We start from the raw sequence: 26,362 nt of genomic DNA on the forward strand, positions 1-26,362 counted from the left end.
TAGATCAGCACTTCTACTCTGAAACGCTTGATACATACTGAACTAGGGATTTGAAACGATTCAATCATTCATTAAACCCCCTACTCTCTCCACAGAGCCAGCTGTACATGCATCTAACAAACTACTCCGTCAACAAACACAACGAGAACTTCGAGAGGGACGAGACGGCAGACAAAGGCAGCAAGAGGTCCATTGGTTGGTTCACTGAGTTCCTGCGCATGAATGATTACGACGTGGCCAAGTTCTGGGGAGATGTTTCCGTAAGTGTGAGCACAGGTACACACACACACACACACACACACACACACTGAGCATCCGCGTACCATTCCAGTTTCGGCCAAGGTTTGAAGACTTTTGTTATGACAGGGATTCAACGACCTCCAGGCCTGTTTGGCTTTTGGATGGGCGAAACAAAACAAGTGGAGGCGTCTCTTGGAAGTCTCACGTACTCATTCTACTTGCAGGTTGTCCATCCAAACACCTTTCTCCAGTATCTTTCATCTTGTCTGAATCGGGGCGTTAGTTTGGTTTGCGTTCTCTCTCTTAAATCTCGCTTGGTGCAGCTGTTTCTCAACTCCTCCTGTAATCTGCTATTATCTATGCATACATGTAGTCACTTTAAATAACTCTACCTACATGTACATATTACCTCTACTAACCAGTGCCCCCGCACATTGACTTTGTACCGGTACCCCCTGTATTAAAACTCGCTATTGTTATTTTACTGCTGCTCTTTAATTACTTGTTCCTTTTATTTCTTATTCTTATTCGTATTTTTTAAACTGCGTTGTTGGTTAGGGGCTTGTAAGTAAGCATTTCACTAATACTATTTGATTTAATAATCTCTCCACTGTATATCCCTCAGTCCTCCATTTTTATTTTCATTCTATCAGCCTTCATCCCTTTTCAATCCGATTGTTTGTTTCTCACCCTCAAATCAAACACCTTTCCTCCCTCTTGAATTCCTGCCTCATATTTTCTCCTCTAGCCTCCAACATCCCCTAGCTTTGAAAACTTTTACTTCTGTCTTTACTTACTTCTTAATCTCTCATCCCCATTTTCTCCTAATAGAAAGCCTTATTTAAACTCATGGCTGCCAATTTACCCTCTAATCCTTGTCTTCATAACTCTCGGTGTGTCCGGAATATCTCTCCTTTCTCCAGGTTTACAATTGTTCACTTTCCTTTAAGGATTTGAAAGGAAATGACTGGTGCATACACCAATCCAATGCTTTCAAATTTGTAGGTAGTAAAGAACGAGTGCACACTTCAGGAGAAAGGAGATATTATTGGGATACACCCTTACTCTATCCACCTCCCCCTCTCGGCATCCCGCTGTTGTTGTGTCCAACGTTTTCATGTATCACCTCTTTTAACCTCTTGCTCTCTCATCTCTCCCCAAAACGCGTACTTTTTTCTGTCAGTCTGTTCTGCTGACACCTCCGCTTCAGACATCCCTCCACTTCTCCCTCTTGATCCTCTTTACCTCCCTCTCCTTCCCTCTGTAGTGACATGATGCTGTGCTGTTGATGTGAACATTGTGAACATCAGATATAAATTCCTGCTGTGCCCATAGAAGAGGAAGCAATGTGAATTATATTGTGCTTACTGAATTAAGTAAAGTGAACCATCCATTACCAGCTTTACTGATTGAACCTACCGTTTCAGCTACATTAGGACAGTCACATATCCACGGAAGTTGTGTCATAGGACTTCCAGTGACTCCATGGAGGGGTGCGTCTGTCCTAAAATTGAAACTGTATCAGCTAGTTAGTTACTGTGTCCTCTGTGTACCCTCCGTTTATGGTGCCCATATTTGGACAGACACATGTCCATAGATGTTGTGTAATAGTAAGTCACTAGGACTCTAACTCAACTTCCATGGACCTGTGTTTCTGTCCTAATATGTACACCGTATCGGCTAGTTAGTTACTTTATCCTCGGTACACGGGCTCAGCAAGACACTGGCCGTGCTCTTTGTTCTCTTCTAGAGACTTTACTCTGTTCTGCCACCTACTACCTAATCTGCAATTCACATACTGTATTCTCTCACTGCCTGCTTCCTTTCAACCACCCTTCATATAGCTACAAATCTGACCATCTCAAATCTCTTTCACTCCCTGTCATGGACAGAGATGCTATTAAAAAGGCAGGATTCAAGCTTGAGAAATGTGCATGTAATTTTCATTTTTGTGTAATTCTCTCATTGACATAAATGCATCATGTATACAAAAGTTTGAGTTATGCGCTGGATTCTGAAGTTACTATAGGATTTGACCTGAAGATTTGACCTGAAGAATCGTGCCGGGGCTGGTCTAGTGCTGCCGCTCCTGGACAACATATGCCCCTGGAGGCAGCGGTTCGATCCCCCGTTTCTCCACTCACTTTCTGCACTGCCTCTCTCATCTATCTCTGCATACATGTATGTACATGTATGCATAAATAATAAAAAATATATTTACCAAGAAGGTAACTGTATTGTAGGATTGTTTACTGATAAGTAGAGATTTTCTCCTCTCTGTCCAAAGTGGGCCAAATCTACCTGGTTTGAAAACACAAACATCTGGTGAAACACACAAACACATACCAGTCTCCAGCCTGGCGAATGACACAAGCCAATGTTACACTGGGCATCTCTTTACAGGGTACCTTTCTGCATCTCTCTCGTATACCCCCACTGCCTACATGAGATACACATAGACCTATCCTTCTTGCAGTACACACACCGCAGGCCGTCCCTGAAACACAGTCCGTCTCATGGGGAGCCCACGCCTGCCTCAGCCCTGATAAGAGAACACAGGGTCTGGTCTGTGCTGGGCCTGTTCTCTCTCTCTCTCTCTCTCTCTAAGACCAGCTTTAACTAATGTTACTCCTCACGTTGCTCTGTTCACTGCCTGCAGTCTTTTGTGTATCATGTTTATGTGTATCTTATGTGTGTGTTTGAGAGAGCAGGCAGTTATATCATCAATACATTTTTCATTTTCTTTACACATTAGATAATGTACGTAAAAATTATGTCTCAGACCTAGACAATGAATTAGATGTTTTTTAAATAATAATTCATAACAAAATTAACATGTTTACATCCGAGTTCTCTGCAGTGCAGACTTTAGTTTCTGGCATACACCACTTAGAATGCAGGCCTAATATGTTTGAATGATTGTTGAATAATTAGAGGTAGAGGAAAGAGAAGAGGAGGTTTGTGTGGGTTGATAGTAAGATCCTATCTGTGTATGTTAACAGGAGCTGGTGGTGAAGACTCTGATAGTGGCTGAGCCCCACGTCCTCCATGCCTATCGCATGTGTCGCCCGGGACAGCCACCAGGGAGCGACAGTGTCTGCTTTGAGGTCCTGGGCTTTGACATCATCCTGGACCGCAAGCTCAAACCCTGGCTTCTGGAGGTATGCACTGAGACACGCATAAATGCACACACATTTTCAGATTTTTGTTGTTATTAAAAACATGGTTGGGGTCTTTGCCATTTTGATTCAGTTTGAACTCAGGAAGTGAACTGAAATTCCATTTCAGGAAAGGAGAATGACAATTTATTTTCAATGAGGATATTAGTAGTAACAATTTACAATAATTGCTCCTTTTATTCTTGCTTCATTCTTTAAAGTTTGTTGAGCCCCTTTTAAAAAGCTCTTTAAAAAATTGGAGTTTAGTTAGATTGTTTATTTACATTGAAATGGAGTTGACACCAACCCTCATTGAAAATGAGCAAGCTTCCAGGTAGAATATTCCAGGCAGGTTATTGCACCATCATTGTAGAATTCCCTGAAAATGTTGAACTTTGGTATCTGGACCCAGTTCCCATCAGCTTTATATCTTCCTAATTCAAAACGCACAGCCGTGTGTTATTAAGTAACTATCATGGCTACTGCAAATGTACATTTTAATTTAGTCATATGTAGTGGAGAAGTGAAGTGTTATTTTTTATATTTTCATACTTGCTACTAATGCAGGCTAGTGAACATACAATTGACGTAGCTAGGAGTAATGATGTATCTTTCTGGTTGTGCCCGTCTCTCGGTCTGAGAGAGGAGAGGCACCCCTGTCTGTGGTGTTTCAAATGTCCGATAGTTTGACAACATGACAGCGGTGATAAACTGAAATAATGTGGCATCAGTGGGACAGCGAGAGTGACTACCTCACAGTGACTGCTATCATAAACACAGGCTGACTTTTCTTACACTCCACCCCGGTTTGTGAGTGGTGCGCAAACAGCTATACACACAGAAGCAAACAAATGGACACAATCACACATATACCCACACACATACACACTTGTTTTTCTATCTTCGTGGGGACCCTCCCCAAAAAATCTTTCAAAATCATATTTTCCCTAACCCCTGACCCTGACCCTAACTCCTAAACCTAACCCTAGCGCCTAAACGTAACCCCTAACCCTAATTGTGACCCTAATTGTAACCTTAACCCTAAACCTAACCCTTAAGCTTAAACTGGAAAGTTGCAATAGGCCCGTGCAACCCAAGGTTTGATACCAGAATAAACAGAAACCCTCTAAATCCTAAACCTAACCCTTAAGCTTAAAATGGTCTTTGTCCTCGTGGGAAAATGTACCCAATGTCAATATTGTGGTGAAATGGAAGAGGAAAGAATATTTAACTATTGTGACCTTGAAGAAATAGAAAATTAAACTAATTGTATCCTCTATTGCCCTTTTTACCACAATATATGCTTGCTCTTATTCCAGAAAGCCCACCAGATATACCTTGGCATGGCATTATGTGGCTGAGCGATGAGGAGAAACTGAAATGTTTTTTTGGCCATTGTGTATTTCCATTTGCGGAATATTAAGATAAAGCCTGTAATAAACAAACGAGGGTTACCTATAATTATATTATAAACATATTTAGTTTCTATGTACCAAGTGGCACAAGTGTATGTAGATTGTGTGCAGGCCTGTTTCCCACATTAATCTTTTCTTTGTGCCGGACTGGGTTCAAATGCTTTCTGTTAAATTGTTCTATATTTATATGTATATGTTATGTATGCCTGTAATGTAGGTATCTTTTTTACAGCTCTAGGGATGTAATTATTGTTTGGATAACCTTATTTACTATTATGTACTGATTTTTATTTAACTTATTTAAAAATATATATAATATTACTTTATGCGATGCAAAATAATTATCACTGAATTATCACAGTGAATTATTGTGATGTTTGTTTATGTGTCAATTAATCCCATAAGGGATGGGCTGCTAACTGGCGATTTGACATGAACATTTCATTCACACACACACACGACAGACAGACATACAGGTCAGGACTACAGTTTGACCCAGTTCCGATTGGGAGCTCATAACTCCAGTCCAGGATTTCTATCTTCCCAATACTGATGTCAGGCAGTTAAAGCATGACCTAAATCAGTGGTCACCAACCTTTTCTGAGCCGAGATCACTTTCTGAGTCAAAATGCAGGCCAAAATGTACCTCTCAGATTTTTGTTTTAAACGTTGTTTAAAAAATATAAGCCTGTGCAACATTAACCTATTCAAAACAGTTCTGTAGCAATGACATTTGTGCAGTAGGCTCAATACATTATCACTATTCTTGAGTTGCCCTGCCAATGTTCTTCTCAGACCATTTTAAAATAATACGTCAAAACTTGAGGTATCACACTGGCAATAGATCATTTGTTGTATTACTCGTGAGGCATTCATTTAAATCATTTTACCGGACTGATGGTGCCTGCATCTGATGGTCAGTCTCAGTGGAGGGAGAGCGAGACCAGCGGAGAGGCTGCCTCTCACTGTCCCTCAGCTCTCCTTCCCTCCGCTTAGTGCTGACTGGCCAAAAAGGGGGCACCGTCTTCCAGCTAATGATGAAACTCGAGTCACACAATTATTTCTGACTCATACACCAATTCATGTTGTTAATCGTATGACCAGAGAATGTGAAATATTCCTTGATATTAAAAAGACACAAGCAAGTCTATCGATACACTTTTTAGCACGAGTGGATAGGGAGAGGGCGTTTTATGGCGTATAAAATTGTTGAATGAAGTGTTGACAGTGCTGAATAAAGTCTTAAACATGAATTCACTAATAAAATAGCAGTCTCTCTAGTCATGGTTTTTAAAGTTTTGAAATCTCACACCGTAGAGTCGACTATCAACTTCGCTTTGGGCTCGTGCAAGCTGCAGACCAATGACTGTATATACTGCCGACATGGTGATCGGAGCTATCTGATTGACCAGCGGTATACCTATAGGTGCACTTGATTTGGTCTCCAGGCTTGCTGGGTAGGGGGAGTTTGTACCTTCAGACGACATGAAATGGTTAAAAATGGGAATACTACAACTACTCGGTGCGCAGGGCAGCTGAATTAAGTGCACCTATCGCAAACAGCGTGACACAAATAAAACAAATAGGAACGCAAGCCTCTTTGGGCTTTTTACAGAAATGTTTGGTCAACCGATTGGCGACCACTGACCTAAATCCTTTAACCCAAAGTGCTGCACGCCATTTTCTTTCTCCTCTCGCAAATCGACTCTAGGATGTGAAATGCCTCGGTGATAATTCTTTGTTTTCACTATTGTGTGAACCCAAAATAATAATATCAGTTTTTTTAAAGTCTCAATAGTAAAATCTCTGCTCTTCCTGGGAGAGTCATGGTGGAACACAAATGTCATGTAACTACCTGACTGTGTGTGTGTGTGTGTGTGTGTGTGTTTGTGTGTGTGTGTGTTTGTGTGTGTGTGTGTGTTTGTGTGTGTGTGTGTGTTGTTGAATGACAAAAGGACACAGAGTGAGGCGCTCTCAGTGACTGCTGATGCCTTTGCCGTGTAAGTTTGGAGTTTGGAGCCGTGTGTGCGTGCATACTTTTGTGTTCATGCGTGTGTGTGTGTGTGAGTAGGCAAACAGCCGTGGATGCAGTTGTTACACTTCAGCAGTAATGATTCCCCCAGTGCAACTAGCAGCCCGCCTTAACTCTCATCAATTAACATCCTTGCCAGTTTCACGGCGTCCCCCCAAAAAACGCTTCTCTTTCACGCTACATTTACAGCAACAATCATTTATTTCCAAAATTCAAGTGATTACTCAGGATACACTTGTGAGTGCAGAAACCCTCCCCAGCCCTCAGCGCGTATCCTACGAAGCCTGAAAATAACTTTAGTAGTTTTCTTTGCAGCTGCTTGGCTCATGGTAGTGGTTGTATGACTTTAGTAGTGAAGTAAATATTAGTTTACTCACCTGGAATTTTAACAATTTGCAAACCCTGTCCCTGTATCCCATCACCTCTGATACACATTTTTATTAAACTAAACATTACAACATTTTAGGGCAAATGTAATATTCTCGCCAGTCTATAACTGTCTATTTTTCTTTTTAGATTCCCACACAGTAAAAATTATTGTGTGTGTGTGTGTGTGTGTGTGTGTGTGTGTGTGTGTGTACACTTGTGTGTGCGTGTGTGTATGTGTTCAACATAATCTAGGCAAGACTGTTTAACTGTGGAGACTTCATATCTCAGGTTACTTTATTGGTGTCAGCCCAGATTACATGGAGTCTCTATATGCTGTGCTTTTACTCTCCTGGTGTGTCTGTGTGAGCTGGTCCGGCGAGACTGACAGGCAAACTTAACCAGGAAATGAAACTTCAGGCCATGCCAATTCAGAGCATGTTGGCTTTAGAATCTGACTTGACGTTCATTACTTCTCTCTAGTCGGAATGGTGCTATGCCTTGATAAGGACAGCTCTGAGCCGGCGCAAGATATGACTGGGAAAACTACCTCAGTCCAGGGATGGGAGATGGCGCTGCATTATCCCAACTGACATGTCGAGAAGCTTGAAATACTGCTAGTTTTTAATGAAACGGCCTTGTTCGTCAGCATGCTAGGCTAGCTAATGCTATTAGCAGCCCATTGGATTCCATGAAAAAGCGAGGCCTAGCGTTGTGGTGAGTAGCTATAGGAAGTTTTGAATCCAATGGGTTGCTTTAGCATTAGCTAGCCTAGCATGCTGACGACAAAAGCAATTTCATTAAAAACTAGCAGTATTTCAATCTTTTCGATGTGTCAGTTGGGATTATGGGATAATTAGGAGTACACTGCCATTGGATTGAGGTATGTTTTCCGAGCCATATCCTGCTCCGCACTGTCCTGATCATGGCATAGCACCGTTCCAACTAGAGAGAAGTATTGAACTTCTAGTCGGATTATTATGGCTACCTGAAAGGTAGATGGTATCATATTAAAGAAAATGTCAAATACGATTAGCTTTGCTGTGTGTGTGTGTGTGTGTGTGTGTGTGTGTGTGTGTGTGTGTGTGTGTGTGTGTGTGTGTATGCGTGTATGTTTCATTCTGGGGGTGGGTTTCAAGAAAAGAACATGATTGCGTTTCACATCCTACAATTACGCTTGAAAAGGCGCCACACAGCTTTGACAAGGCATTCGCCATTGTGTGGCGTTGCAAACACCCTTGATTAGGGACACTTGCTCGTAGCTGAACAGACCCTCGGCAGTCTCGAGCTCCTGCGATTTCCCAATGAACGGACACAAAGGAAAATCAACTGAGCTTGAAAAATATTGAAAATAAGTGCTGATACTCAGAAAAGGGGACTGTACATTTGTACAAACACACACCTGCTCGATAATAACCAAAGCATTACTTCAGCATTGTGGCTGTAGGGTTGAAGATGGAGGAGAAAATGGAGAAGGCGGGAGGGAGAGATTCGAGGCGAACCAAAGCCACATCAGACGCAGAGCTCATTGTACTGAGCAGGGAGAGAAAGACAGGCTTTGTGCGATCCTTATCTTAATTCCTTGGGTTTTCAACACCGGTTATACCTCCTATTGACAGTCAAAACACCAGCATTACACAGGGAGAGACACACAAATGGTGTAACCCAAGAAACCTCACTTTCATTGACCCGCCTGGGTTGATGCACACACACAGTCATACATGCACACAAACGCACACAGACATGCACACGCAGGCAAACACGCACGCACACACACAGCATCTGCATCTCTTCGACAGCTTTTCATTCATCGCCATTCGACGCTCACCAACTGGTTAGACTGTTGTTGGCTTTCTAATCGTTTTAATAAGGGTTAATTTTGCAAACATGCGAGAAAAGGAGGAAAAAATCTATGAAAATAATTAACACTGGTGAGGTAAACTGGGGGCTTGTGAGGAAATAAAACTTCCCCCCCAAAAAAATCTAACAGATACAAGCAAAGGTATCTTGGTATAGTGTCGAAAAGAAAAGGGTCAGAGAGAGAGAGAGAGAGTCATGCGGGATGATGCTTTTGCTCATTAGCTAAGTATTGCGGTGCGACACTGATATCATTCCCCCCATATCATTCCCCCAGGGCCCTCGCTTTCCCATTGTTTCTCAAGTCTTTCCAGGACCCCAGTCACACTAGAGATGTTAAGCCAGCATGACGAATAATGTCAAAAGCGGGCGACGGGAGAGAATATTCAGGGCGCACAGCGAGAGGGCGAAAAGGGAGAATATACATGCAAACTGTCCCGTTAAATTATTTGGCATGTCTATCCCACAGCCGGAGCGCCTGGGTGTGAGCATATTTATTGTTTAGGAATTATTAGTGGGTTTTCTCTGGCCGGGAACACTGGCCTGTGGACCACTCGTCGAGTTCGGCCCTCATTAAATCCTGTTTTGCTCTTTTTCTGTATGTGATCAAAAGAAAGACACCTGGTTTTCCAAATAAAAGGAACAATTGTTTGCAGCTAGCAGGAATAATTCCTGGGCTGGACTCCAAGTGGCAATCTATTACCTATATTTTGTGCAATACTTTTGACCAGAATGTTATGGGCCCTGGTAAGAAGTAGTGTATTATATCAGGAATAGGGTGCCGTTTGGGATGCAGTCCTGGAAGGTCACTGTGAGGATGACTCGAGTCTCGTGCCGCGGCACTGGTCTCCAGCGCCTCAAAGACATCAGGGAGCTTCTTAGGGCAGCCTCTGCATGTTTTGTGCATGCAGAACTCCTGTGTTTGTGTGTAGGGGTTACTCTGTCTCTCCAGGGTAGCTGCTGCGACCTGCTCTGATCTCTCCCATCATCAAACCCATGCTTTCATACTTCAGGAGGAGCTGGGAGGGACTTGACACTTGTGAAACATGCAGCAGACCCATAACAAAATGGGAGGTGGATAAAAATAAGAAAAAAAGCTCACGCACAAAAGTGTTTTGCCGCCTTTGTTGACGCGGCTGTCTGAAAGAGGTGGTGTGTGAGAATTTGAAAACACTCTCACGCCATATGTACACACACACATACACACACACACATAGTGATGAGTGATGTCACTGCTCTCCAATGTGAAGCGCACTCATTACAGGGTTTGTTTGTTGAAGGCTGCAGTGTAATTGCCCACCTCCCTCCTCCTCCTCCTCTCAGCCATCCCACCATTTCACCACCTCAGGGGCGTGTCGCAAGGAGTGATTGGCAGCTAATGAGGCATGCGTGCTTTGAGTCAAGCGTGCTGCTGGTGTTTGGGACGGGCGATAGCTCTGGCCGCACCCCCCCCCCCCGGTGGTCAGACGAAGCTCGCTCTAACCCCCTCTCCGATTGTTTCAAGATGAGTTTGGTTCGCTTGTCCCTTCCTGAGAGCCTATATAACCAGACATCCTTTCTACTGCTAGGGGGGTGAATGGAAATGATCTGCACTGGCGAGCGTAAACAAATACTGCAGCTCTTTTTAAGGCACGCACAAACACACACAAACAAACACACACTCGCTCGCTCTTTCTCTCACACACATACACACACTTTGATCTTCTGCTGTTATCCTCTACGCAGCGCGACGGCTACTTCCCCTCCTTGCCGCTGTGTCCAGTCCAAAGTTGTCTACATCAAAAGGCAGACACATCCAACGGTGTCTATAAAATACAATACCCTAAAATACCTCAGTCTATTTTCATTTCAGAAAAGATTAAGTAGGTTGTAGTTAAATAAACTTTCATACAATTATATTTAATCCGTGGAGATAACTGGTTATTTTGAGCCTATTTATTATATGATATAATTTTTGTATTTATGGAGCTAAAAATACATATAAATGTGAGGTGTAATATTTAGGGGATAAAGGAAACAGTGCCCTGCATACTCTTTTTGTTAGAATAACTTCAACAAAGCTTTGAAATACACTTTGTTCCTTAAATATTCAAGGTGAATTCAGGGTGATTAAGAATGAATTGGCATGCTCCTTTTCCTCCTTTCAAGACATTTCCACCATCTTGATTTCCTTTCCAAGAATTCAAAAACATACATATAGTTGTACATATTTTATTATATTTGAGTTGCTTTGTCCTCGAATATATTTTATTAATATAAGTTATTGCACTGATTAAATCCATTATTTTTGATTCCTGTAATATTTGAAATGTTTATGAATAATATGTACCTTCATGCCCCTGCCTATTTAATCTCCTATGGAACTCTAGATGGCAGTATTCACCTTCCAGCTGTATGGCTTCATAAGGGGTTTATTAAAGCGGCAATCAGCAGTTTGAACAATAACAAATCTAACTGGCCACTGCTGTTTTGGGAAAAACCTGATGAATAGGGATAGAGAAATGTAACCACTCTAAAATTCATTGACATATCTATGGATGTAAGGACCATGATTATACAAATGATAGTTTTAACCATGTTTTGAGGTTATATAGTGTTTATTTACATTTACTTTGTTTACAAACATTGGAGTGAAACAAGCTTATATTTTGGGTTCTGATGGGTTACGACAGTTGAAATAAGCCCATGAGCCATTTGTTATATTCTTCAAGAATCGATGGGTACTTTTCGTTAAGCTAAAAATGGATGGAGCAACTGCAGATTGCCCCTTTTAACAAAAAATTCCAACGATCCATGGGATCTGTCTGTCTCCATCCATAACCATGGCAAAACTAAGTTAGGTAATTTAAACTTTTTTTTTTAAAAACATGACTATTTCACAGAATAAGCATCAAATTAGGAATGTACAGGTTTGGTAAATGGGCCAGTTGAAAACGAGCACCAGCATTTAGTCATTTATCATTAGGCTGCGATGGCAGCAACTGTGTGTGTGTCTGTGTTGTTTGTCTTGGACAAGCATGTGTACAAGCCATTCAAAACGGGTCGAGACAGGTAACTTTTTGTGAAGTGTTGGTCTGGTGAGTCCCAGGACCTTTAACATGCTCTGGACTGCTCCCACTGCCAGCTCAAGTTTCTCTGTCGGAATTAGCCATTATAAATGCCACAAAGGAATAAAACAGTAATTGAGAAGGCGGCGAAACCGGAGCCCCATTTAACCGGCCGACCAGCTGGATCACCGCTCTCCCTTTTTGCCTTTGTGCTGCAATAACAGTCCATTCTGGTGGCTGTTGAACTGCGCCAATATCCCTGAGTGTTTGAGGCCGTATCGGAGTTTGAGAAAGCCAGGGTTTGTATACACTAATGTAGGCATAATAAGGCGGGTTAATCTTACTGAGAGAGATTAATCACGACCGTGCATTTCAGTGTCTGCAGAGTATTTAAACACAAACACAATGGGAGTTGACCATGAGCACTGATTCATTGATCCATTAATATGTATATTATTATAGGGCTCTCTCTGCGCTATCCAATGCCCTTAAGGCCCTGCTCAGCTCACTGTGAGTCAGACAGCTATGTGGGGAGAATTTGTACTTTTTCTCTTATATTTATTTCGACTGAACTGTCCAAAATCCATCCATCATATGAATTTGCTGGGTTGCTCTGTGCGCCCTTCTGTTTGTGCTTTAAGGCTAATAATCAGGATCATTATAGCACAAGTACATCAAAGTCGATTCAAACCAAATGGTTGATTCACGTGGGGCTAAAACCGCACGCAGAACGCCCGACCACAGAGCTACATTTTACATGTGCCTATAGAAACGTTGGCAGGTTACTTATGCTTCAAAGACACGTATCCAGGTGCAAAAGAAAAAGAGAGAGAGACATTTTCCTGGGGTATGTAACTGATTCACTATGCACCTAGCTGACATTCACTCTGATCCCAACCTTTAAATTGGAAGAATTGAAATCGACCGGGGGAAAATAAATAAATAAAACGATGATATAAACATGTATGTTTTGTTTGTTCTCGTTTGCTCTCTCACTCTCTTTAGTTGGATTGATATATTCAGAGTTGTCAATGCGAATTTGGGAAAACTCAAAGGGTAAAATGTATAATCTTTTGTTTTTATTGAACGCCTCTTGGAGCACGCGCTCTTTAAGCCCCTGACTGAGACACTTAAGGAAATCAGAGCAGGATTTTAGAGGCTGCGGGGGTTCATTAGACCCAGACTGGCCTGACTTCCTACCTCAGAGCAAGAGAAGAGGGAGAGAGAGAGAAGGAGATTGAAAGGGTTGAGAGAGAAGGAAATAAGGAGAGAAAAGCGACCAAGTGAAGGAGATCAACAGAGAGCGAGATTAAGAAAGAGCAAGAGCGAGTGTGTTATACTGCCGGTCTCCCCGTGATAGATTGACACCACAAATCACACTGAAAAATTAGACAAACTGAGAAAAACGCAGCCGGGATTACCAATGGCAACTGCACTAACCATGCAGCATACAGTACATACCCCCATGCTCTCTTTGTGTGTGTCACACACTATGTGAGGGGTATATAAATGAAAATCACACTTTTCTCCCTTTCTCTTTCCCTTTCTATTCTGTTCTCTCTTCTGAAAGTGGGACATGAGGCTAAAATCTCCCAGGCACTGGGAAAAACATAGTTGACTGAGCGGGAGAGAACACTGGGATAGGAAAAGCTAAATGGCTGACACTGTAAATCTATGGCACCTTGTGTGAAGGGACAGCTCTCCGATGGTACTGTTGCCCGTCTGTGCTCAAAGGACCCAGGGGCAATGGGGGCATCAGGACCTGGTAGGGTTACGGCCGCTACAGTTTATTCATTGATTTAGCTCACTGTTGCCAACCCTAGCTACATTACGCTCAGTGGTGCATGGAGCCTAGGTTGTGATGTAAATATGATCTTACAGCAGCGCTCCCTAAGCCCTGGCACACATCAGCAAGCACCTTTGTGCTGGGGATTAGTGATTGGCCGGCCAGGAGAGAAACGGCGAGTCTTGGTACCTAGGGAGCATTTCCAGTCTTTCTGTCTTGGGGCCATTTGCTGACATAAATACAGTGTGTAGATTGAGCTTACTACAGGAAATATAATTGAAATGAACTGACCCAGTGTGTGCACCTAGAGGTTTCCCTTCTTGTTTGTGTAAGTGGAGCATTATTGAAATGTCTGTGTGTGTGCATATGTGTTTTCTCAACCTAATCCTAAACTAATTACACCAAATGGTGGCAGTGCTGTGTGTATGAAAAGGTAAAGAGGTGGCGCGAATGTGTCACCGGGGGAGTAGTGTTATCTCGTGACGCTCAAGGACTGAAACCTGATCCCGCCGTTAGCGCTGGCTGCGCCGCCGTCATTTGAACTCCCTTTTAGGCAGAATTCAATCAGTGTTCTCTCCTTGATATGCTGGCCCCTTTTTTGCCGCTCACAATTCCCCCACCATCTGGGGATGAGAACTTTTGTCATGTCAGGTATAATGCTTGATATCTGAATCCGTCGCCCCGACTGACAACGTTTTTACCCTTTTTGAGAAAAGGGAGGCCATTCTTACATTTTGCAAGAATGAAAAGGAATGATATAGGGCTTTTGTATGGAGCACTGTGAGTGAATCCTCTGAACGTTTTATCCCATTCATATGGCTTGTGCTGCTTGTACTGAGCTACTGTACTGTGTTATTGGGCTTGTTCGACATTGTAGTTGACATTACCGACGGACTGATCTACAAATCATCTACCATCATAAATAAATATTCCTTATTATTTGTAGTTCAGTCAGTCAGGCACAATTTACCCACAATGCTGCACAGGTTTGATGTTCTCAAACACGGAGAGATAAGAGCCTGTTTGTATTGGCTGGAGGTGCCAGCGTCCCATAGGACAAAGGGGGCAGTAGCATGCCATGGACCGAGCTACCGGTCGCTGTCATTGGCTCACAGCGACGGGGTCACGTATTTGGTGACAGCTGCCTCCCCCCCCCCCCTTCCCGGCCCCCACCAGACAGGATGTGGGCTAGGTCAAAGGTCACAGGACCAGGCTCTAAAGTGTCCTCCAACCAATAAACACTAACCCCCTCCCTAACATACACACACGTCCACCTCCCTCCTCACACTAGTCTCCCTAAAGTGCACTAGCACAGACCACATTGGAAATAAGTGTTGAATAATTTTGCATAATCCATTCTTATAATCATAAGAAACACAACATAAAGAGGGATGTTACAATGGTATCCTCTGGGCTTTGTACTTCATCCTCTGGGCAACTCTACAATATCTTAAGACAATAAATCAATCAAATCAATTCAAGTGTTGACCATAGGTCATGTTTTTTCAAATTGTATTTCACTGTTGAATATTTTTAAAATGTGAATATTTTCTCCCGCAGATCAATCGAGCGCCGAGCTTCGGGACCGATCAGAAGATTGATTACGACGTGAAGAAAGGGGTCTTGCTCAACGCACTGAAACTTCTCAACATCAGGTAGGCCTATAGATGCTGTGTAGCAGCAGCATTTCTACAATATCATCCGCACGGCCTCCCGAGGCCCATTATGAGTTCATCAAAAAGCATACGCTGAACTTTTGCATGGCCAAGGCTTTTGAATGTTTTAGATTTGTATTGATTCTCTTTATTTCACCACCAACATTTTCAATTCTTTGATGTGCGCACTATCTACCCCTCTTGTTATTCGTTGCAGAGTGATTTCATTAGTATGCTTTGTTTACTAGGCTTCTGTATTTAGTTTTAACAACTGCTAAATCTGCAGTCCTTGTAAAAGTGGGTTACGTGCTGGATTGTTGGATGGCGAAAGAAAAGAGTTACAAAGCTTAGGCCCTCTCCATTGTTCTCTTTGTGCATTGTTCAATCGGGCGTTGTGTGTGTTGCTTACAGTATGCTTTATAGTGTGTGCGTGTGTGTGTGCGCACAGTTTCCCCTATATTCCTTTAGTAGCGGTGACCCACCCCTACTAAATTATTGCCACTTCTGCGAAAAAATTTAAACAATTAAATAAAAATGATGCTTTTAAATGGATAGTCGTTGGTTCAATGACAGGAAGTATATGGGAATCAAATAAAATATCAATTGTTTTATTTTTTATTGTCACGTACACATATATTGTTGATGTTATCGCGGGTGTAGAGAAATGCCTGTGTCTAGCTCCAACAGTACAGTAATACAAAACAATACACAGGAATCTCCAAAATAAAGAAATAGTAGAACGTCAGAGTCCAGAATATAAATAATTAGGTGTATGATGGTGTGTATAGAAATGATGGACAGTATATGAATAGAAAAGGTTGGTACAGCAGTAGTTACAGAGCCTTGCGAAAGTATTCGGCCCCCTTGAACTTTGCGACCTTTTGCCACATTTCAGGCTTCAAACATAAAGATATAAAACTGTATTTTTTGTGAAGAATCAACAACAAGTGGGACACAGTCATGAAGTGGAACGACATTTATTGGATATTTCAAACTTTTTTAACAAATCAAAAACTGAAAAATTGGGCGTGCAAAATTATTCAGCCCCCTTAAGTTAATACTTTGTAGCGCCACCTTTTGCTGCGATTACAGCTGTAAGTCGCTTGGGGTATGTCTCTATCAGTTTTGCACATCGAGAGACTGACATTTGTTGATTCTTCACAAAAAAATACAGTTTTATATCTTTATGTTTGAAGCCTGAAATGTGGCAAAAGGTCGCAAAGTTCAAGGGGGCCGAATACTTTCGCAATGCACTGTATATAGGATGAACCTTGACTAGAATACAGTCTACACAGTTGAAGTGGGTAAAACATTATGTAAACATTATTAAAGTGACCAGTGTTCTATGACTATGTACATAGGGCAGCAGTCTCTAAGCTGCAGGGTTGAGTACCAGGTGGTAGCCGGATAGTAACTAAAGTTCAGGGCAAGTTACTGGGCGGGGGCCGGTTAGTGGTTACAATAGGTGTATGTGTACGTGTCTGTGCGTGTCTTTGTGTGTGTACATGTTTATGTGAGTGTGTGTGTGTGTGTGTGTGTGTGTGTACACGTTTGCGTGTGTGATTGTATCTATACTGACTAGTTGTGGTTGTGCTGTCCCCGGGCTGCCTTGAGTCTCTACACTGATTGATCATCCCAGACCTGACCTCCAGCTCTCTGCTCTCTCTGTGCCTCTCCATCACATGGCTAAATATAGTCCCCATACACTCCCCATAAACAACAAGGAATGCCATTACATTAGGACTTACACACTGGAGTGGATCAAATACACCCCTACAATAGATCTGTTTACACCACTGTGTCACAGTGATGCACAGTGATACACTGAACACAGCTCTATCCCAGTGCAGTACAATATAAATACCTTATCAGAAGAATTTCAAAAGATCTGTTTACAGCACTGTGTCACAGTGATACACTGAACGCAGCTCTAGGTCAGCCCAGTACAATATAAATTCCTTATCAGAAGAATTTCAAAAGATCTGTTTGGAAGCACTGTGATACACAGCGATACATTGAACGTAGCTCTAGGTCAGCCCAGTACAGTATAGTAAATCATTAGGAGAAAAAGCATTGTTTAACAGCTCAAGCGCAGTACAGTACCATTAATCCCTGATCAGAAGAATTTGTTTCATTGCTGATGTTTACTGCATTCATAAAGACAAAAAGGGGAGATTTGATTAATACCCAACAAATAAAACTTGGCCTGGTGATAGAACATTGAAACAACGTCTGGCACCAGACAAACTGCGTATGTTCACTGAGTGAAAGAAACGTTGTTACATTTCTTTATATAGTTATTACTTACTCCTCTGTAAGGAGTGGGCCGTGGTGGCTGGGTGGGCTTGTGACTTGGTTCAATTGGAAAGATGTAGAGCTGTGCGATATGAAAGAAAATATATATTGCCTAAATTGATGTGATAATGATAAATAGTGATATGTTTATAATTTTAACGTGCAGCAGGTTTTTTTTATTCTCCTTTAAACTACTACTACTAGTTTGATGGTTGTAGTCATCAATTGTCCCATAACAATCACTGATATTAGCAAACTTATTTCATTTCAAACTTCACATTTCTTCAGTATAGGCTACTTATTTTAATGAACAATATCAGCAAAATACCTGCGATAAGTCATCGGTATGGTCAGTATCGATAACTTTCGGTTTAGTCTCCGGCTCTAGAAAGGCGTCAGAAGACAATCCGTATCCCTCCGCCCAAATGAGCTAGGGCAGTTCCCGGGGAATCCAGGACACAGACTAACCCCAATGCCCACAACTGGGCACAATATTACATTTAAAGGGCCAGTGAGTGGCTGAAATATATTGCTCCCACTAGGTCAGAGAGTTAGGGCCATTGACTTCTTTATTAGGAATATGAAGAAAGTCAATGGTTCTGACTCCTTCCAACTTTGCTTTTTTCAAATGTTTTGAGCATTTGATTGGGCCTGTCAGGAGTGTGGGTTTGCACTTTTTGGATGATATTCATTCCATTACTCCAGGGCAAACTCAAGTGCAGCTATGGTTTTTGAAAGAACCCAGGTTTGGTATGTTCAGCATTCCACTTTTTGTGCTTCAATGCCAAAAGAGAGAGGCTGGGGGCTTTGCAAGATGAATCAAATTATACTTGAGAGAGTACGTAAATAAATAAAGGTAATGGAGGGAAGCTAAATGAGAGAGAGAAAGAAAGAGAACGTTTGCTGTTCTCATTGTTTGTCTCTGCTGTGTTGTGGTTTCTTCTTTCAGAGCGAGCGACAAGAAGCGTAACCTGGCCCAGCAGAAGGCGGAGGCCCAGAGACGACTCTACGGCCAGGGCTCCATGAAGAAGCTCTCGGCCGCCTCCTCCGAGGCAGAAAAACAGCGCCACACGCTGGAGCGGAGGAAAGAAGAACTGGTGCGTAAAAAAAACGACTTTTAAAAATGATTGTTATAATTTCAGTAGTAGGAATTCCCTCTGCTTTAATATTTTCTTTACACATAATAATATATAATATAATATTTACCATTTAGCAGATTATACACATTGATATTGAACACATATGGAGAGATCGACAGAAAGATGGATGAGATGTGTTAAAGGACAGTAGGCCTAAATAAAAACCCATGTCGGCATAGCCTTACCTGTGCCGGTGGCAGCGACCCGAACAAGAAAAACAATATTTGATAGAATGAGAGAAACTACTGCTCTTTCCTTGCCCTTGTCACTGTAAAAGTTTCAGTCGATAGCCTAACATTTCATTATTTATTTATTTATTTTACCTTTATTTAACCAGGTAGGCAAGTTGAGAACAAGTTCTCATTTACAATTGCGACCTGGCCAAGATAAAGCAAAGCAGTTCGACAGATACAACAACACAGAGTTACACATGGAGTAAAACAAACATACAGTCAATAATAAAGTATAAACAAGTCTATATACAATGTGAGCAAATGAGGTGAGAAGGGAGGTAAAGGCAAAAAAGGCCTTGGTGGCAAGGTAAATACAATATAGCAAGTAAAACACTGGAATGGTAGTTTTGCAATGGAAGAATGTGCAAAGTAGAAATAAAAATAATGGGGTGCAAAGGAGCAAAATAAATAAATAAATTAAATACAGTTGGGAAAGAGGTAGTTGATAGGGCTAAATTATAGGTGGGCTATGTACAGGTGCAGTAATCTGTGAGCTGCTCTGACAGTTGGTGCTTAAAGCTAGTGAGGGAGATAAGTGTTTCCAGTTTCAGAGATTTTTGTAGTTCGTTCCAGTCATTGGCAGCAGAGAACTGGAAAGAGAGGCGGCCAAAGAAAGAATTGGTTTTGGGGGTGACTAGAGAGATATACCTGCTGGAGCATGTGCTACAGGTGGGAGATGCTATGGTGACCAGCGAGCTGAGATAAGGGGGGACTTTACCTAGCAGGGTCTTGTAGATGACATGGAGCCAGTGGGTTTGGCGACGAGTATGAAGCGAGGGCCAGCCAACGAGAGCGTACAGGTCGCAATGGTGGGTAGTATATGGGGCTTTGGTGACAAAACGGATTGCACTGTGATAGACTGCATCCAATTTGTTGAGTAGGGTATTGGAGGCTATTTTGTAAATTACATCGCCAAAGTCGAGGATTGGTAGGATGGTCAGTTTTACAAGGGTATGTTTGGCAGCATGAGTGAAGGATGCTTTGTTGCGAAATAGGAAGCCAATTCTAGATTTAACTTTGGATTGGAGATGTTTGATATGGGTCTGGAAGGAGAGTTTACAGTCTAACCAGACACCTAAGTATTTGTAGTTGTCCACGTATTCTAAGTCAGAGCCGTCCAGAGTAGTGATGTTGGACAGGCGGGTAGGTGCAGGTAGCGATCGGTTGAAGAGCATGCATTTAGTTTTACTTGTATTTAAGAGCAATTGGAGGCCACGGAAGGAGAGTTGTATGGCATTGAAGCTTGCCTGGAGGGTTGTTAACACAGTGTCCAAAGAAGGGCCGGAAGTATACAGAATGGTGTCGTCTGCGTAGAGGTGGATCAGAGACTCACCAGCAGCAAGAGCGACCTCATTGATGTATACAGAGAAGAGAGTCGGTCCAAGAATTGAACCCTGTGGCACCCCCATAGAGACTGCCAGAGGTCCGGACAACAGACCCTCCGATTTGACACACTGAACTCTATCAGAGAAGTAGTTGGTGAACCAGGCGAGGCAATCATTTGAGAAACCAAGGCTGTTGAGTCTGCCGATGAGGATGTGGTGATTGACAGAGTCGAAAGCCTTGGCCAGATCAATGAATACGGCTGCACAGTAATGTTTCTTATCGATGGCGGTTAAGATATCGTTTAGGACCTTGAGCGTGGCTGAGGTGCACCCATGACCAGCTCTGAAACCAGATTACATAGCAGAGAAGGTATGGTGAGATTCAAAATGGTCGGTAATCTGTTTGTTGACTTGGCTTTCGAAGACCTTAGAAAGGCATGGTAGGATAGATATAGGTCTGTAGCAGTTTGGGTCAAGAGTGTCCCCCCCTTTGAAGAGGGGGATGACCGCAGCTGCTTTCCAATCTTTGGGAATCTCAGACGACACGAAAGAGAGGTTGAACAGGCTAGTAATAGGGGTGGCAACAATTTCGGCAGATAATTTTAGAAAGAAAGGGTCCAGATTGTCTAGCCCGGCTGATTTGTAGGGGTCCAGATTTTGCAGCTCTTTCAGAACATCAGCTGAATGGATTTGGGAGAAGGAGAAATGGGGAAGGCTTGGGCGAGTTGCTGTTGGGGGTGCAGTGCTGTTGACCGGGGTAGGAGTAGCCAGGTGGAAAGCATGGCCAGCAGTAGAAAAATGCTTATTGAAATTTTCAATTATGGTGGATTTATCAGTGGTGACAGTGTTTCCTATCTTCAGTGCAGTGGGCAGCTGGGAGGAGGTGTTCTTATTCTCCATGGACTTTACAGTGTCCCAGAACTTTTTTGAGTTAGTGTTGCAAGAAGCAAATTTCTGCTTGAAAAAGCTAGCCTTGGCATTTCTAACTGCCTGTGTATAATGGTTTCTAGCTTCCCTGAACAGCTGCATATCACGGGGGCTGTTCGATGCTAATGCAGAACGCCATAGGATGTTTTTGTGTTGGTTAAGGGCAGTCAGGTCTGGGGAGAACCAAGGGCTATATCTGTTCCTGGTTCTAAATTTCTTGAATGGGGCGTGTTTATTTAAGATGGTTAGGAAGGCATTTTTAAAAAATATCCAGGCATCCTCTACTGACGGGATGAGGTCAATATCCTTCCAGGATACCCCGGCCAGGTCGATTAGAAAGGCCTGCTCGCTGAAGTGTTTCAGGGAGCGTTTTACAGTGATGAGAGGAGGTCGTTTGACCGCTGACCCATTACGGATGCAGGCAATGAGGCAGTGATCGCTGAGATCTTGGTTGAAGACAGCAGAGGTGTATTTAGAGGGGAAGTTGGTTAGGATGATATCTATGAGGGTGCCCATGTTTAAGGCTTTGGGGAGGTACCTGGTAGGTTCATTGATAATTTGTGTGAGATTGAGGGCATCAAGTTTAGATTGTAGGATGGCTGGGGTGTTAAGCATGTTCCAGTTTAGGTCGCCTAGCAGCACGAGCTCTGAAGATAGATGGGGGGCAATCAGTTCACATATGGTGTCCAGAGCACAGCTGGGGGCAGAGGGTGGTCTATAGCAGGCGGCAACGGTGAGAGACTTGTTTTTAGAGAGGTGGATTTTTAAAAGTAGAAGTTCAAATTGTTTGGGTACAGACCTGGATAGTAGGACAGAACTCTGCAGGCTATCTTTGCAGTAGATTGCAACACCGCCCCCTTTGGCAGTTCTATCTTGTCTGAAAATGTTGTAGTTTGGAATTAAAATGTCTGAATTTTTGGTGGTCTTCCTAAGCCAGGATTCAGACACAGCTAGAACATCCGGGTTGGCAGAGTGTGCTAAAGCAGTGAATATAACAAACTTAGGGAGGAGGCTTCTAATGTTAACATGCATGAAACCAAGGCTATTACGGTTACAGAAGTCGTCAAAAGAGAGCGCCTGGGGAATAGGAGTGGAGCTAGGCACTGCAGGGCCTGGATTCACCTCTACATCGCCAGAGGAACATAGGAGGAGTAGAATAAGGGTGCGACTAAAAGCAATAAGAATTGGTCGTCTAGAACGTCTGGAACAGAGAGTAAAAGGAGGTTTCTGGGGGCGATAAAATAGCATCAAGGTATAATGTACAGACAAAGGTAAGGTAGGATGTGAATACAGTGGAGGTAAACCTAGGTATTGAGTGATGAAGAGAGAGATATTGTCTCTAGAAACATCATTGAAACCAGGAGATGTCATTGCATGTGTGGGTGGTGGAACTAATAGGTTGGATAAGGTATAGTGAGCAGGACTAGAGGCTCGACAGTGAAATAAGCCAATAAACACTAACCAGAACAGCAATGGACAAGACATATTGACATTAAGGAGAGGCATGCTTAGTCAAGTGATCAAAAGGGTCCAGTGAGTGGAGAGGTTGGTTGAGGGTCACGGCGATTTAGACAGCTAGCCAAGCCAACCGGTAGCAAGCTAGCATAGGATGGAGTCTGTTGTTAGCCACCTCTTGCGTTCGGTCAGTAGATTAGTGGGGTTCCGTGAGGTAGATGGGATTAATCCAAATCACACAACAACAACAAAAATAAGAACAATAGATATAGTTATAGAGGCCCGAGAAGAAAACATAATAATAATAAAAATAAATAAATTGTCCGATTGTCTATTCAGATAGCAGCCGGTAGGACAGCTAACGGTTAGCGGGCCGCAGATGGGCGTTCAGGTAACGTCGCGACAGAGGAGCCAGCCGGATCTCCTTCAGGTAGATAACGTCGGCAGTCCAGTTGTGAAGGCCCGGTGGGGCGCCGCGTAGGCAGTGAAACGGGTCCGGATAGGTGACTGCAGCCCAGGAGTGAATGATGGAACTCAGGAGTGATTGACGGAGCTGGCTAGCACCGGAACAATCGATGTTTGCTCCGGAATCGACGAAAGCCGACTGTCACACGGATAGCAGCTAGCAAGCTGTGAGATCCGGGTATGAATGTCCAGAGAGCAGTTGAAATCCAGGGACATGGAGAGAAAAATTGGTCCGGTATGTTCCGTTCCGAGCCGCGCTGCGCCGTACAAAACTGGCGATAGATTTTCGAGCTAAAGGATAGCTGATGACCACAAACCGTGGTTAGCTGAATACTAACGATTTGCCAGTAAAGAAGCTAACTAGCTTCTGATTAGCTTCTTGGCTAGCTCCTGGCTAGCTTCTGGCTAGTTTCTGGCTAGCTTCTTGGAGTTTCTGGCTAGCTTCTTGGAGGATTACAGATCTGAGGTAAATAGTACTTTTTTATAAATATAAATTGGTGAGGCTGGTTGCAGGAGAGTGTTTAGAAGATGAGTTGATGGAAAATAAAATGTATGTGAAAAAAGTTGTAAATATATATATATATACAGGACACGACAAGACGAGGACAAAAGACGTCTGAACTGCTATGCGATCTTGGAGTAATTATACATGCGTTCGGAGTAGCCTGGATGAGGTTGTCACGTGTTCCAGAGCTAAGTGCCAGGTTTAAGTAGCTAGTGGGTTCTACCCCTTGATTAGTCCATTTCAACACTAGGCCTTTTGTGCTTTTCCGCTCTGTGCCTCTGACTTCATTAGTCCGATTCTAAATAGAGAAAAGTGTCATTCCTTCACTCATTGTTATTCAGATAGAGGTGCATGGGGGGAATTCAGACCCAAGTTACTTCCACATTATTCAATTTTTGTGTATTCTGACCTTGAACCTACGCATGGGGAAAAGCCAGTGCCAGCAAGGTACCCATTGGGGTGGATATCAAATAAATGGAGGTATGGCGTAGGTGTATACAGATATGCCATATTCTGACCTTGACTTAATTCCCTAGTAATTCCACCATCTTTACACAAGTGGAAACCATGAATAAGGTTGAGCACCTGTCGGTTTCAAGTGAAAAAACATCTACTATTTCCATTCGGATAGAAATCCGATAGAAATAATACCATTCTCCAAACACTGTAATTTATAAATTGATAAGAGCTAGGTAAATGAGTAATCGGTTTGAAGAAGGTGATTGTGAATAGCAGTTGTTTTAGATGATTTTGCCTTATGATCGCTGGAGATTGAATTGAAACAAGTCATATGGAAGCGAGCTGAAAATCATATCAACATGATGTGTATTTCAGCCCCTTTTCCACAGTGAAGTAGGCTATAAATAGCTGTGCCGTTATTCTGAAATTTACAGTGCCTTCATAAATTATTCACACCGCTTGATTTACTCCACATTTTGTTGTGTCACAATATCCCATAATGACAAAGTGAAAACCCATTCTTTTGCAAATGTATTGAAAATTAAATGCAGAAAATATCTAATTTACATAAGTATTCACACCCCTAAGTCAATAGATGTTAGAATCACTTTTGGCAGCGGTTAAAGCTGTGAGTCTTTCTGGGTAAGTCTCTAAGAGCTTTACACACCTGGATTGTACAATATTTTCCCATGTATTATTTTCAAAATGCTTCAAGCTCTGTCAAATTGGTTGTTGATCATTGCTAGTCAGCCATTTTCAAGTCTTGCCCTAGATTTTAAAGCAGATCAGCCACTAAGGAACATTCACTGTCTTCTTGGTAAGCAACTCCAGTACAGATTTGGCCTTTTTTTAGGCTATTGTCCTGCTGAAATGTGAATACATCTCCCAGTATCTGGTGGAAAGAAGACTGAACCAGGTTTTCCTCTAGGATTTTTCCTGTGCTTAGCTCCATTCCGTTTCTTTTTATCCTGAAAAACAGTCCTTAATGGTTACAAACATACCCATCACATGATGCAGCCACCAATATGCTTTAAAATATGGAGAGAGGTACTCAGTAATGTATTGGATTGGATTTGCCCCAAACATAACACTTTGTATTCAGAACAAAATGTGAATTGCTTTGCCACATGTTTTGCATTACTTTAGTGCCTTACATTACTTTAGTGCCTTGTTGCAAATAGGATGCATGTTTTGGAATATTTTTATTCTGTACAGGCCTCCTTCTTTTCACTCTATCAATTAGGTTAGTATTGTGGAGTAACTACAATTTGTTGATCCATTCTCAGTTTTCTGCTATCACAGCCATTAAACTCTGTAACTTTTTTAATGTCACCGTTGGCCACCTGAGCGTTTTCCTTCCTCTCAGGCAACTGAGGAAGGATGCCTGTATCTTTGTAGTGACTGGGTGTATTGATACAGCATCCAAAGTGTAATTAATAACTTCACCATGCTCAAAGGGATATTCAATGTCTGCTTTTCTTTTTTCTTTTTTTTAACCCATCTACCAATAGGTGCCCTTCTTTGTGAGTTATTGGAAAACCTTCCTGGTCATTGTGGTTGAATCTGTGTTTGAAATTCACTGCTCGACTGAGGGACCTTACAGATAATTGTATGTATGGGGTACAGAGATGAGGTAGTCATAAAAAAATCACGTTGACAACTATTATGGCACACAGAGTGAGTCCATGCAACCCATTATGTGACTTATTAAGCACATTTTTACTCCTGAACATAGGCTTGCCATAACAAAGTGGTTGAATACTTTTTGACTTGAGACATTTCATCTTTTAAATTTGTATTAATTTGAAACAATTTTGAAAAACATAATTCCACTATGACATTATGGGGTATTGTGTGTAGGCCAGTGAAAAGAAAAATCTAAATTTGATCCATTTTAAATTCAGGCTGTAACTAAAAGAAATGTGGAAGGAGTCAAGGGGTGTGAATACTGTCTCAAAGCACTGTAATTGTATGTCCTAATAATTTCCGGGGATGAAATTTGG

At 42.3% G+C, this 26,362-nt stretch overlaps 1 protein-coding gene across 5 annotated transcripts in view; it reads left to right on the forward strand.

The window, feature by feature from the left end:
* ttll7 (tubulin tyrosine ligase-like family, member 7) overlaps positions 1-26,362 on the forward strand; it is a 119,434-nt gene that overhangs the window by 48,893 nt on the left and 44,179 nt on the right. For all 5 annotated transcript variants that reach the window (XR_002473246.2, XR_002473245.2, XM_021599946.2 and 2 more), the window contains exons 8-11: positions 96-260; positions 3,243-3,401; positions 15,462-15,556; positions 18,801-18,948. Coding sequence is in view for 3 of the 5 variants with exons in the window: in XM_021599946.2 (XP_021455621.1) it covers positions 96-260; positions 3,243-3,401; positions 15,462-15,556; positions 18,801-18,948 (567 nt within the window). In the remaining 2 variants the exon portion in view is untranslated. The remainder of the gene's footprint in view (positions 1-95; positions 261-3,242; positions 3,402-15,461; positions 15,557-18,800; positions 18,949-26,362) is intronic.

The sequence above is a fragment of the Oncorhynchus mykiss genome, chromosome 4 (genome assembly GCF_013265735.2).
Source record: "Oncorhynchus mykiss isolate Arlee chromosome 4, USDA_OmykA_1.1, whole genome shotgun sequence".
Classification (NCBI taxonomy): domain Eukaryota; kingdom Metazoa; phylum Chordata; class Actinopteri; order Salmoniformes; family Salmonidae; genus Oncorhynchus; species Oncorhynchus mykiss.